The following is a 12490-nucleotide window of genomic DNA, read 5'->3' on the forward strand; positions in this document are numbered from 1 at the left end:
CCACTACCCCACCTCCCTGACAAACCAGCACCACCCAACCCAACAGTATCATTACACCACTGTCAAGGCCCCCAAGTGAGGCTTTTAATTCCTCTTTTTGTTATCCTTTTTAATAGTGCATACTAACCTTATTTATATAAAATATGACTTAATGCTTTTCTTTTTATATTTATTGTGAATTTCATTTCATTTTATTTTAAAATTGAAGGTTAAAGGTTTAGTTTCATTTTAGAGTTAAACATAAAACATATATTAAAATGATTTGAAGGGAAGCAGATTTGGCTCAATGGATAGGGCATCCGCCTACCACATGGGAGGTCCAAGGTTCAAACCCAGGGCCTCCTGACCTGTGTGGTGAGCTGGCCCATGTGCAGTGCTGATGCGCGCAAGGAGTTCTTTGTCATATGGGGTGTCCCCTGTGTAGGGGAGCCCCACGCACAAGAAGTGCACCCCATAAGGAGAGCTGCCCCATGCGAAAAAAAGTGCAGCCTTCCCAGGGGTGGGGCTGCACACATGGAGAGCTGACGCAGCAAGATGGTGCAACAAAAAAAGACATAGATTCCTGGTGCCGCTGGTAAGAATATAAGTGGACACAGAAGAACACACAGGGAATGGACACAGAAAGCAGACAACTGGGGGTGGGGGGTCGGGAGGAGAGAGAAATAAATAAAAATAAATCTTAAAAAAAATAAAAAACAAAAAATAAAATGATTTGCATTTTAGTCACGTTTCCTAAATAAATGTAATCCTAGGGAGTGCCAGTGGAATTTTTGGTGTTGCATGATATTGATTTAATAATATCCCGTGTGGAAAGTAATGTGCACGTTGAGGAAACCCAAGAAGATGAAGATGATGAAGACATGGAGGATCCAGACATGGGTAACACCTTTATGATCCCCTCCCCATCACTGCTCTGCCCAGCTCCCATAAGTCAGTGATATTTTCATTGAATTAATTTTCTTATAGAACATATTCACTTTTAAGATGTGAAAAAATCTCAAGAAATTTAATTTTGAATCATATTCTATCAACTTAGTTTGGTGAAAAGATAGAAGAATGCTTAATGTATGTGTTTTTGTATATGTGTGTTTATGCACATGAGCCTAATTCTAGTATTTCTTTTGTGGCTTTGACCCCTGCCCTCTTTTTTTGGTCTGAACGTCCCATGTCTATAATCTATAACTGGCCCATAATTATTGTGTGATTTTGTGCCCATATACCTAAATTTTCCCTCTGTCTTTTTCCTATTTATATAGGAAAAATAGATGAAGGTTAGGGAAGAGTTTTTTACTATGTAACAGTAGGATACAGAGAAAAATGTCCCTCAAAGGAAATGGCACAAGATGAGTCAAAGTAAAAAGGACTGCATTCTATAAAAAAAGAAACATGGAAAAAAGAAAAGAAACCCTCGTGGTTGAAAAGAGGATATGTAATGAATAGGTGAAAAGGTAGAACTGGGTGAGTAAAATTAGTGAGAGACTCATATAGGAAAGAGGGAAAGGACGTGTTGGAACAAGATAAGAGGAGAAAAGAAGGGATGGATTGGGAAATAAAAGGGACTGGCAGGAAACTAAAACTATTGGGAATAAGAAGGAAAACATATAGTAAATAAGAAAATAGGCCTTTACTAATTTTAGTATTGAGGGCATAATGTTTTAGTATTGTGGAATGTGGTGTTTAAAAGGACTTTAAAATTAATATAGTTCAACTTTTAATATTTCACAGATTTGAATACTGAGGCCCAGATAGTTCTGTGACTGACTGGAGTCACACAGCTAGAAAACGGGTGAGATGGTTGTGAAGTCCAGATGTAGTATTCTATTTTATAGTATTAGAGAGCATCTGCAAAATAGTTTAGTTCTTTGAATACATTATTTTCTTTCATTCTCTCTCTTTTCTTTAATGTGAGAATTTTTAAGATATATAAAGTAGACAAGATAATAGAATGAATCTCCTTGTACCCATTACCTGGCCCCAGCTATCATAAACCCATGCCTAATTCTGACCCACCCACCATCTACTCATTATGATTTTGTTGCAAATCCAAAACATATAATTTTATCCATAAATATTTCACTATGCATTTCAGAAGTGCATTAAAAATTAACATAATTATTATAATTATCACAACTAAAAATTAAAAACAATTCCTTAATATCATCAAATATTGTCAGTGTTCAAATTTCCAGTTGCATCATACTCTTTCAGGCCACTGTGCCTTTGCATGCATGGTTCCCTTTGCTCTATGTGCCTTCACTGCCTCCCTTTTCTGTCTAGCTAAGTTTTACTTGTATTTACTTGTATTCCCACTCCTCTGGGAAGCTGTAATTGTCTCTTTAAACAATATAGATGCCTCTTGGTGTTCTCATAAAATATATACAAACCTCCACAGAATGTTTATCAGTTGAAAATAAGTTTTTCTGCAATATGGATGTATGTTTGTGTGTGTACACACATATACATACATGTACATATACATACGTACATATCCGTGAATGACAAGTTTTTACATATTCAGAATCCATTTTTAGCTCTATGCACTTGGGATAAAAATCCAAAATTCTTGTTCATGTGGTCTCTTATGATCTAGCCAATACCTAACCTACCCTTTTCTCATGCCATTTATTCCTTCTACCTCTTCTTGTTTTAGTCAAATTTGCCTTCCCTTAGTATCTAGTATATGCTAAGCTCTCTTATGTCTCAGAGCGTTCATATATGTTATTCTCTTTGCTTAAAATAGTCTTAATTCTCTACCTGGTAAATTTTAGATCCCTCAATCTAAGTCTCCTTGTTATAATCTCTCCTTTATTTTTCTTCATAAACTGATTACATTTTGTAGTTATATTCAGTGATTTATTTTCTGATTTATCCATAGATAAAAACACTATGTGGTCAGGAACTACCTGCTTTGTGTTACCACTTTCTATAGTATCTAACACAATGCTTGGTATTATAATAGAGGCTAAATAAACATTGTCAAATATGTATGGTAGAACCTCTTTGGATTATAAATTAATATATTTATTGAAACAAAATAGCCCTAATCATTTATCTAGAACAAAACTAAATTTTTGCTCTTGAAATTGACTAAAACTTAACAATTTGGGGCCAGGAAAAGTCTCAGAATCATTTAGCGTAGGAAGCTAAACAACTGGAAAATTTGAAAAATGTCATGCAATCTGTTAGGATACCATATATCAAAAGCCTTATCAAGTGCCCAAGTTCTCCTATACTTGCTTATGAGAGGAGCTTAAATATTTTGAATAATACATTTATATTTCATTTCTTTTCAAACATTATAGATATTCAAGATGATGAAGTGGCTGAAACTGTTTATAGAGATAGGAAGAGACAATTACCTTTGGAACTCACGGTAGAACTAACAGAAGAGACATTTAACATGACAGTAATGGCTTCTGACAGCATAGTGCTCTTCTATGCTGGTTGTGAGTATAAGTCGTCAGAGGAAACTATACTACATATTAAGACATTCAAAGTAGACAGATTTTATTTTCACATTCTGTGTGTTGCCTTTACATTGTAAAATGATATAACTTATATAGGTCCTAGATAGACTGTATACATTGAAGCATTTCTGATTCTGAGGTTGTAAAACTGATTATATGGATCAGTTGATGATTAAACTAGGTGTTTAACTAATTTAGGAAAATTAATATGGATTCAGAGTAATCATTTTAATATCCTAACAGTTTTTATAGATTTATAGGAAGTATATTGCTTTTATTTTCAAATAAGTCATTCATCTATATTTCCTGAAGTATGAGTACAGAAAAATTAGTTGAATTTTAAACTCTTTATAAGCATCTGAACAAATATTAAGTATTGTATACCAGGGTATTTCTTATTAAGAAGTAACAATTTTGGAAAACCCTATCTATATGTTTGTTATATATATGTTACATATTAAATATGAATAATGTAATATCTGCTGAATTTTTTATAGGGGAAGCAGTATCCATGGCATTTCTACAATCTTATATTGATGTGGCAATTAAATTAAAAGGTATTGTATAATGGAATGCATATTTATTTTCCTGGTTCTGAGCCATAGCAATTTCTAAGACTTTGTATAGTGCTAAAGATATAGAAAATTACATAAAATTCTAGGTTATTATGTTTGTGTTTCCAAGGTTAAGTTAATGAACTAAGAGTCTCAAAAATGCTCAGAAGCATTCACTTTGATGGTCTTCCTGGAAGTGACTTTAGTGGAACATAGAGAGCCTGTGTATTACATGGCTGCACACCTAATCCAATAACATTTTTTTCAGCAAACATTTATTGAGTGCTTATCCTATGCCAGTTACTGTTAGATGCTAGAGATAAAAAGGCAGTCCTTTGCAGCACTTGCAGTCCAATGAAAGATCCAAGATCCCAGTGCTCTTGAACTATATAGTTAGCTCGTCACAGATCAGGAGATTTCTTCATAGTGTGGATCTTTTTGTTTTAATTATTCTATGAAACCTGATCCAATGATGGCCAAATAAGAATTCAAGGAATGGACTTTTACACAAATGTTTTTGCTATTATCCCAGCAAAGACATTACAGGTAAGGAGGCCTGTTAGTAAGAGAAATAATGGTGGATAAGGTGTGCACAATGTTTTGTAACCATTTGAATAAGACAGTTGTTTGTGTTTGTAAATAAAAAAGCAGGTATCTACCCCAGGACTTGCTTTTCTCTTTTCCTTCATTATGTTCTCTATGAATAATAATCTCTTTTTAGCAATTAGATAAGTAGACTATTTTGGAAGTTCAAGGGGCTTATGGTAGAAATGTGTCATACAGGTATCTGTAGTGTTTTGTGTATTTGTTAAATCTTATTCTATAACGTAAATTAGGAAAATATTATAATACTATGGGCATTTAGCCCAATAATTTTTATTTCATGTTGACTCCTTGGGAAAAAAGCCAGTTTTCCTCTTAGTCTAAGATGCTGAAGAATATTTAGTCACAAGGTGGCAGCAAAGTCTAGTTTTTATACTTACATAGTATCTGTATCTAAGAGAATCTGTGTTTTTTTTCCCTTAAAATTAGAAACCCTACTTGAAATTACTGTATTAATAAAGTATATGGCATATATGCTATAGACATCTTAGAATATTAGGGTGTTACAATTGAAACATAATCAAATACTGAAACTATTTTACAAGAAAGGAAAGTGCTGAGACCAGCTCAGCAATATGTTTGCACAAAGGGAAGGCGACGCAGAACTGAAGAAATAAAAGGATAAAAAGAAAGACACAAGAGAGGAAATAAAGATGGGACCAGGGGACTCACAGCTTCTGAAACTGAGAGCTCCAACCTTAGTTTCCACATTGTATTTATTTAGGAACTAACAAGGAGCTGTTTGTTATTTACTATAATAAGGGACAGGTGCAACATTTACAATAATAAGGTACAAGTCATACAAAGTTCAAACACCTCCTCATGCAAACATTTTTTCGTGCTGATGAAACAGTGTTCCTAAGCCTATACTTTTTGTCTCTGTTATGGAAATGTTTCAGTTTCAAACCATGTTCCTTACTGTTTTCCCACAACAGAAAAGAAAAATTTTAAATGGATAACTTCAATAAAAGTAGTCATAACTTTTAATGACATGTATCAGTATTCTATTTCCAATTTTAAAGATAGAATCCAAATTTTCTGCTTGGACTGTAGGGACAAAGGAATAATAAACATATTTAGCAGTGGTAGACATGTTGAGGGTACTTGTTGAAGGGAAAGAACTGTATTAGATTCCATACTTAGATGTCAATATATAATTTGATATTCTATATAAATATGCATCACTAAATAATAGATGAGAACTTTGTGGAGAAGTCAATGGGAAGATTCTGATTTTGGAAGGAAATAAGGATTTATCTTTGTGTATATGTGCTCTAAAAATATTTAGAAATTAATATGCCTTGGTGTAAAAATTTTAAATTTGTTTATTAGAAATATCAGTGTACATTCCATGAAGTTTTATTGGGTATATACTATGTAACACATTGTGCCGGGGATAAATAGGGGCAAATAAGACAGAATGGGCACTGTCTGTATTATCAAAAAGATAATTAACAGTAAATCTAAATTGATGTTATTGCATCCGTGAGATATAATCTAAAATAATTCAAAAAATAAATGAATTTTCAGTATTAAAACTTTTGGTGGTAAATTATTAATATACTATATTTCACAATTATAATTCATATGGTTAGGTTACATTTAGGCTATATCCTAAATTGATACACAAAGATTCTTTTTCTGATCTAATGTGATTTTAAAGTTTGTTTTTGTTATAATTTATTCCTTCCTTTCAGTTGCTGATTTGTGTAATTATTATGTTTTTTTTTTAATCTCTTTCTGCCCAATAATCTACCTAGAATCTTACATATTTTATTATAGAACAAATAGGAATTTGTTTGAGAATTCACTATGTCTTTTCTTAGACTGTGAAGAGATTATATTATTCTGCTAGGATGTGTACCTGAAGCCACAAATGAGTTCCATGTGTGTCAGTTTTTTATTCATGTATTTGAGGTGTATTTTATGCAAGAAACGCTACAGATGCTAAAAAATCAATGATGAGTGAAACAGACACAGTCTGTTTAAACTTGTATTATATTTAGTAGTGTTTGTGTACCATCTAGACTTGCTTCCTGGACTGTAAAACTTTTTTTTGGTCTATCACTAAATCTCAATAGATTGTTAAGATAAATGAAATTTGTCTAAGCATTTTATATAAATGTATCTGTATTCCTTTATATTGATCCATAAACTCAGAAAGTGGAAAAGCCAATTCTTATAATATATATAGTAATGTAAAATAATTAAAAATTTTTATGTATACATAGTCCTTTTTAAAAATAACAGTCTTTTGAATTAGAAAAAATCATTTCTGCATTTTGATTTCTGCCAGTTTTAGGAGCTTGTAGTAATGCTATCATTGAAGTTTTTAAATGTATTTTAAAACTTTGTAATTTCAGAGAGCTTGGAATTTAATGAATATTTTATAACAAATATTCTGATGGCTTTTTCTGATTTACTAGGTAGCACACGCAGTAGGTGCTTAATAAATATTTGTAGAATTTAATTCCATTGTGAAATTTATATTAGGGATATTTGGTATTTGGACCTTCTTTTAAATTAAGATTACAAGTTTACACTGAAATATCTTCAAACATTTTCTGATTATTGTTATATTGAATACTTGAAATAATTCTGAACAGTTGTTTTCTATGTTAATATTTATAAATTGTACATTTTGCTTTTATTTAGGCACATCTAGTATGCTACTCAGTAGAGTAAATTGTGGAGATTGGTCTGACATATGTACTAAGCAAAATGTTACTGAATTTCCTGTTGTGAAGATGTACAAGGGAGGTGAGAACCCAATATCTTACACTGGTATGTTGGGAGCTGAAGATCTTCTAAAATTTATTCAGCTGTAAGTATTCAAGTTCACTATAAGATTTTTTAAAAAAATATTTAGGTCTGCAAATTCTACTTTGTTGACATACTTTGAATGGAATAAGAAGAATACTAAAATTGAGTTAACATAATAAAAATTGATGAGAGCCCTTTCACATTCTATCATTTTTGGGTATAGTAATTATTTTGTTTAATGGGGCTTTTTTTTTTTTAAGAGTAGTGTTTAATTGTCTTTATTTTTTCAAATGATTATCCTGTGGAATATATTGTTTGCTAAGTCCAGTATGTTTTATTTTTTTTAAACTGGAAAATATTTTTAACATTTAATTTTGAATGTGATTATATATTCATTCAGCAACAGGATTTCATGTCCAGTGAACATAACATCTGTCCAAGAGGCAGAAGAATATTTAAGTGGGGAATTACATAAAGACTTGATCTTCTATTCTAGTGTCTCAGTTCTGGGAATATTTAGCCCAACTATGAAAACAGGTAAGAAGAGTTGAGCTTTTAATTATAAAATATATAGTTAAATATATAGTTAAAAGTTCTCATAGAGAATTCAATTTATAGAGAAATGTGAAAGTACATAGAAGTTTAAAGAAAAAATAATATTCAGAAATAAATGCTTTTAAATTTTGATATATTTCCTTTCATCTTTTCTCTCTGTACCTATATATTGTATGTTTATATAGACTTTAATGTAACTGGGATTAAGTGTATGCAGATAAATATTGTGCTGTTTTCATTTAGCATTCTGTTGGTGTATTTTTCCAGGTGACTAATATTTTTCAAAAACATAATTTTAAATGTTTGTAAAAATTTAATCATTTACTTACAAATACTATTTACACTGTTCCCTTTTTTCTATATATGAAGAACATTTTTATTTTTGAGTCTTTGTGATTTTAAACTATTTAATGGGTTGTCCTCCTCTTATTTGTGATTCTATCATTATACATTAAATTCATATACATTTATATATGTGTGTATACATGTTTAATTTTTCTCTTATATTCATTTTATTTGCCTATTGTTACATTATTAGTTTTATAATACATGGTGAGTATATGAGGAAGTTTCCTTCTATTCATATTTTTGTTTTTATCAAGAAAGAATGCTGTATTTTGTCAAATGCCTTTTCTGTGTCTATTGAGATCATAATATGTTTTTTCCCCTTCATTTTGTTAATGTGGTGTATTACATTAATTGATTTTCTTCTATTGAACCAGACTTGCATACCTGGGATAAAACCCACGTGATCATGGTTCTAATTCTTTTAATGTGGTGTTGGATTCTATTTGTAGTATTTTTTGAGGATTTTTGCATTTATATGTGTAAGAGAAATTGGTCTATCATACTCTTTTCTTGTTGTGTCTTTATCTGGCTTTGATATAAGGGTGATGTTGACCTAGAATGAGTTAAGTAGTGTTCCCTCCTTACATCTGAGGTAGGTCTCTTGTAGACAGCTCATATATTTTTATCCATTCTATCAGTCTATGTCTTTGTCTTTGTCTTTAAACCTCTTTAATGGAGTTCAATCCATTAACATTCAGTTTAACATTCAGTTAAAGGCATTACTTACTGCATCCATTTTGTCCTTTGGCTCTCTGTTGTCATATCATTTTATTGTCTCTCTTCTTATCCTTTAGTTTACCCTTCCTAATAATCTTCATTTCTAAACTCTTCTACAAATCTCTCACCCTTGTTTTTTCCTTTCAGGCTATAGCATCCCCTTTAGTATCTCTTGCAATTCTGTCTTTTGGTAACATATTTTTTCAGTTTTTGTTTGTCTGTGAAAACTTTGAACTCACCATCATTTTTGCAGGACAGCTTTGCCAGATACAGAATTCTTGGCTGGCGGTTTTTCTCTTTCAGTACCTTAAATACATCATACCACTTTCTTCTCTCCATGGTTTCTGATGAGAGGTCAGCATTTAATCTTATTGAGTTTCCCTTGTATGTGATGCTTTGCTTTTCTCTTGTTTCTTTCAGAATCCTCTATTCTGATATTTGTCATTTTGAATAGTAGGGGTCTTGGGGTGTGTCTCTTCAGGTTTATTCTGTTTGGAGGGCATTGTCCTTCTTGGATATTGATCTTTATATCTTTCATAAGGGTTGGGAAGTTTTGGTCATTCTTTCCTCAGATATCCTTTCTGCCCCTTTTCCATTCTTTTCTCCTCCTGGGACACCAATAATGTGAATGTTTGTGCATTTCACATTGTCTTTCAATTCCCTGAGATTCTGTTCCATTTTTTTCCATTCTCTTCTCTTTCTATTCTCCTGTCTTTTCCACTTCAGATGCTCTGTCTTTGAAATCACTAATTCTATCTTCAAGCAATTCAAATCTGCTATTATGTTCCTCTAATGTAGTTTTTTTTTTTAAGATTTAGTTTTTATTTATTTCTCTCCTCTTCCCCCTCCCCTAGTTGTCTGCTCTCTTTGTCCATTTGCTGTGTGTTCTTCTGTGCCCACTTGTATTCTTGTCAGTGGCACCGGGAATCTGTGTCTCTTTTTGTTGTGTCATTTGCTGCATCAGCTGTCTTTGTGTGCAGTGCCACTCCTGGGCAGGCTGCACTTTTTTCACATGGGGCAGCTCTCCTTATGGGGTGCACTCCTTGCACGTGGGGCTTCCCTACATAGGGACCACTCCTGCGTGGCATGGCACCCCTTTCGTGCATCAGCATTGCACGTGGGCCAGCTCACCACACAGGTCAGGAGGCCCTGGGTTTGAACCCTGGACCTCCCATGTGGTAGGTGGATGCTCTATCAATTTAGCCAAATCCACTTCCCTTTCTAGTGTAGTTTTAATCTCATCTCTTGTGTCTTTCATTTCCATAAGGTCTGTTACTTTTCAGGCTCTCAGATTTTTCTTTATGCTCACCCAGTGTCATCTTAATATCCTTTATTTCTTTAGTCATATTTCCTTTAAATTCTCTGAAGTAATTTAGGAGAGTGTGTGATTATCTCTGATTAATTGTATAAATCCTGTATCTCTTAAGGATATTTGGTTTGTTCTTTTGCCTGGGCCATCTCTTCCTGTTTCCTAGTAGGACTTGTAATTTTTTTGCTGATGTCTAGGCATCTGAATACGTTAGTAAATTTATTCTGATGGCTAATTTCTCGCTCTTCTCTATTGGTTTTTTTTTTCCACAGCTCTTCTTTGATATTTGGTTCAACTTAGTCTTTAAAATTGCCCATCTTAAATTTTCAAAATCAAGCCAGGGGTTCACTAATGGGGTGCAGATTTTCTCCCAAGGGGTGGATGCAGACCATGACCAGTTTTTGTCCATGCAATTTCCAGACTGGCCAGCAGATGGTGCTAGTCAGTGCACCTTCCACAGGAGTTGTTTCCGTCTCTGCTTTCTTGTGTTCCTGTGTCGAATCTCCAGATCAGAGAATCAAAGCAGGCTCTGCTGGCTGAATTCATTGAAGAAAGGCACCCTGATCTCCCCTCCCTTTTCCCTTGAAACAGCTTACAGGGAGAAAGATGCCTGTTTCCCTCTCAGTGGGCTGCAGTCAGCCAGGTGTTTTACCCAGGTTATAAACCTTAAATTCTCTACTTAAACCAGAATCTTTTCTGAGAAAACTCATTGATTCAGCAGCAAAGATCTTTAAAGTGTTACATCTTAGTAATTATTAATTTGAAGTACTTTGTGAGGAAGTTTTTTTTTTAAGTCTGTGAATGCGGTTTGTCTCTCTCATTACTGTATATTATAGCATTACATTCCTGAATAAAGAATTCTTTCAAACAATAATCAATTGCCTTGAAATATTTCCCTAATAAATCATACCAGTAATAATTTTAAATTGAGTACAAAATTTGTAGTTTGGAAAAAACTTCCTTTTAATTTACTAATATACTAAACGTTGACTGAAAATGGGGGAAAACTGCTCTTAATTACCAGTTTTATTCAGTAAGTGTCCTGGTAACTTTTAGTCACCTCTTGTTTTTTGGTAGTTCTTCTTATTATAGGAGTTAAATGACTGCTTTTTCTTGTCAAAGGCATTTTTCATTTAAAAAAAATATGTACAATCGGTGGAAATTTCTAAGAGTAGAAACTTTGAGTGACTTTTATCTTAGGTTAGTGTAGGGAAGAACAAAAATACTCTTTAAGAAAATTTTAATATCAGCTGTTATTTATTACTGTATTCATTTTCATTTCCTTCTTTTAAGGAAAAATATTGGAGCTTCAGTAAAATGATTCTCAGATTCCAAGTGAGTGAAATAAAAAGTAAATCCCCAAAGTAAAGACTGAGTTTTGGCAGGAGGGACCTTATACCCCTCTGAAATTCTGGTAAAAGAGCTTCCAAAATGCACACAAGCACACCAAAACAAAATATGCATACAATTTTAAGAAGTTCACAGACTCCCACGTAAAACATCTCTGAACTTTTATTCCAATTAACTGAAAATTTTAGTTTAGTTTTCTATGCCAAGCAGTTACTCTATTTATTTAAAACTAGCAGACAAAGAATTTTTAACTAAAGATCCAGTGTATAGAGAAAGGAAGAAAAAGAAAATAAAGGCAGATTTTTAATTTATTTAACTTATAACACTGAAAAACTGTTATATGAAGTTGGGGATCTTTACTTTGGAAAGTAGGACTATAGAGATTTGAAGCAGAGATCATTTGAAAGTTGAGGACCACTCATTAGACATATAAACAACTTAAGTTAAAAACATCTTCAGTCTTTGAATGGTGGACAGCATAATATGAAATCCACATGTGCATTGCCCAGATGACATTAATTTTTTTCAGTGACCGATTATGCAGTGGAAGCTCACCTATCCTTCTTACAATTTAAATATACAGTTAAAACTTTCTTCCTTTAATTCCTCAGGTCCTATTTGAGATAAGGTATGTTAACTTTGACATTTTAAGACCAAACTTCTCAAATTTCTTCCTGGCAGGACTTTAGGTACTTATAGTTTGTGCTTATCAATTTGATAAAGGGTTTTATTTTTGTTTTGTTTTTGACCAAGAATCTTAAGCCTATGGGTCACATGCTGGATCTCTGGTTAAGTTTGACGGGTAAAGAAGAGAATCAACTGAA

General features: G+C 32.8%; 1 protein-coding gene across 3 annotated transcripts in view; it reads left to right on the plus strand.

The window, feature by feature from the left end:
* Window positions 1-12490, plus strand: part of TXNDC16 (thioredoxin domain containing 16) — a 132634-nt gene that overhangs the window by 82809 nt on the left and 37335 nt on the right. For all 3 annotated transcript variants that reach the window (XM_004449347.4, XM_071213933.1, XM_071213934.1), the window contains 5 exons: window positions 753-879; window positions 3303-3446; window positions 3965-4024; window positions 7280-7448; window positions 7788-7924. In XM_004449347.4, coding sequence (XP_004449404.3) covers window positions 753-879; window positions 3303-3446; window positions 3965-4024; window positions 7280-7448; window positions 7788-7924 — 637 coding nt within the window. The remainder of the gene's footprint in view (window positions 1-752; window positions 880-3302; window positions 3447-3964; window positions 4025-7279; window positions 7449-7787; window positions 7925-12490) is intronic.

The sequence above is a fragment of the Dasypus novemcinctus genome, chromosome 3, assembly GCF_030445035.2.
Source record: "Dasypus novemcinctus isolate mDasNov1 chromosome 3, mDasNov1.1.hap2, whole genome shotgun sequence".
Classification (NCBI taxonomy): domain Eukaryota; kingdom Metazoa; phylum Chordata; class Mammalia; order Cingulata; family Dasypodidae; genus Dasypus; species Dasypus novemcinctus.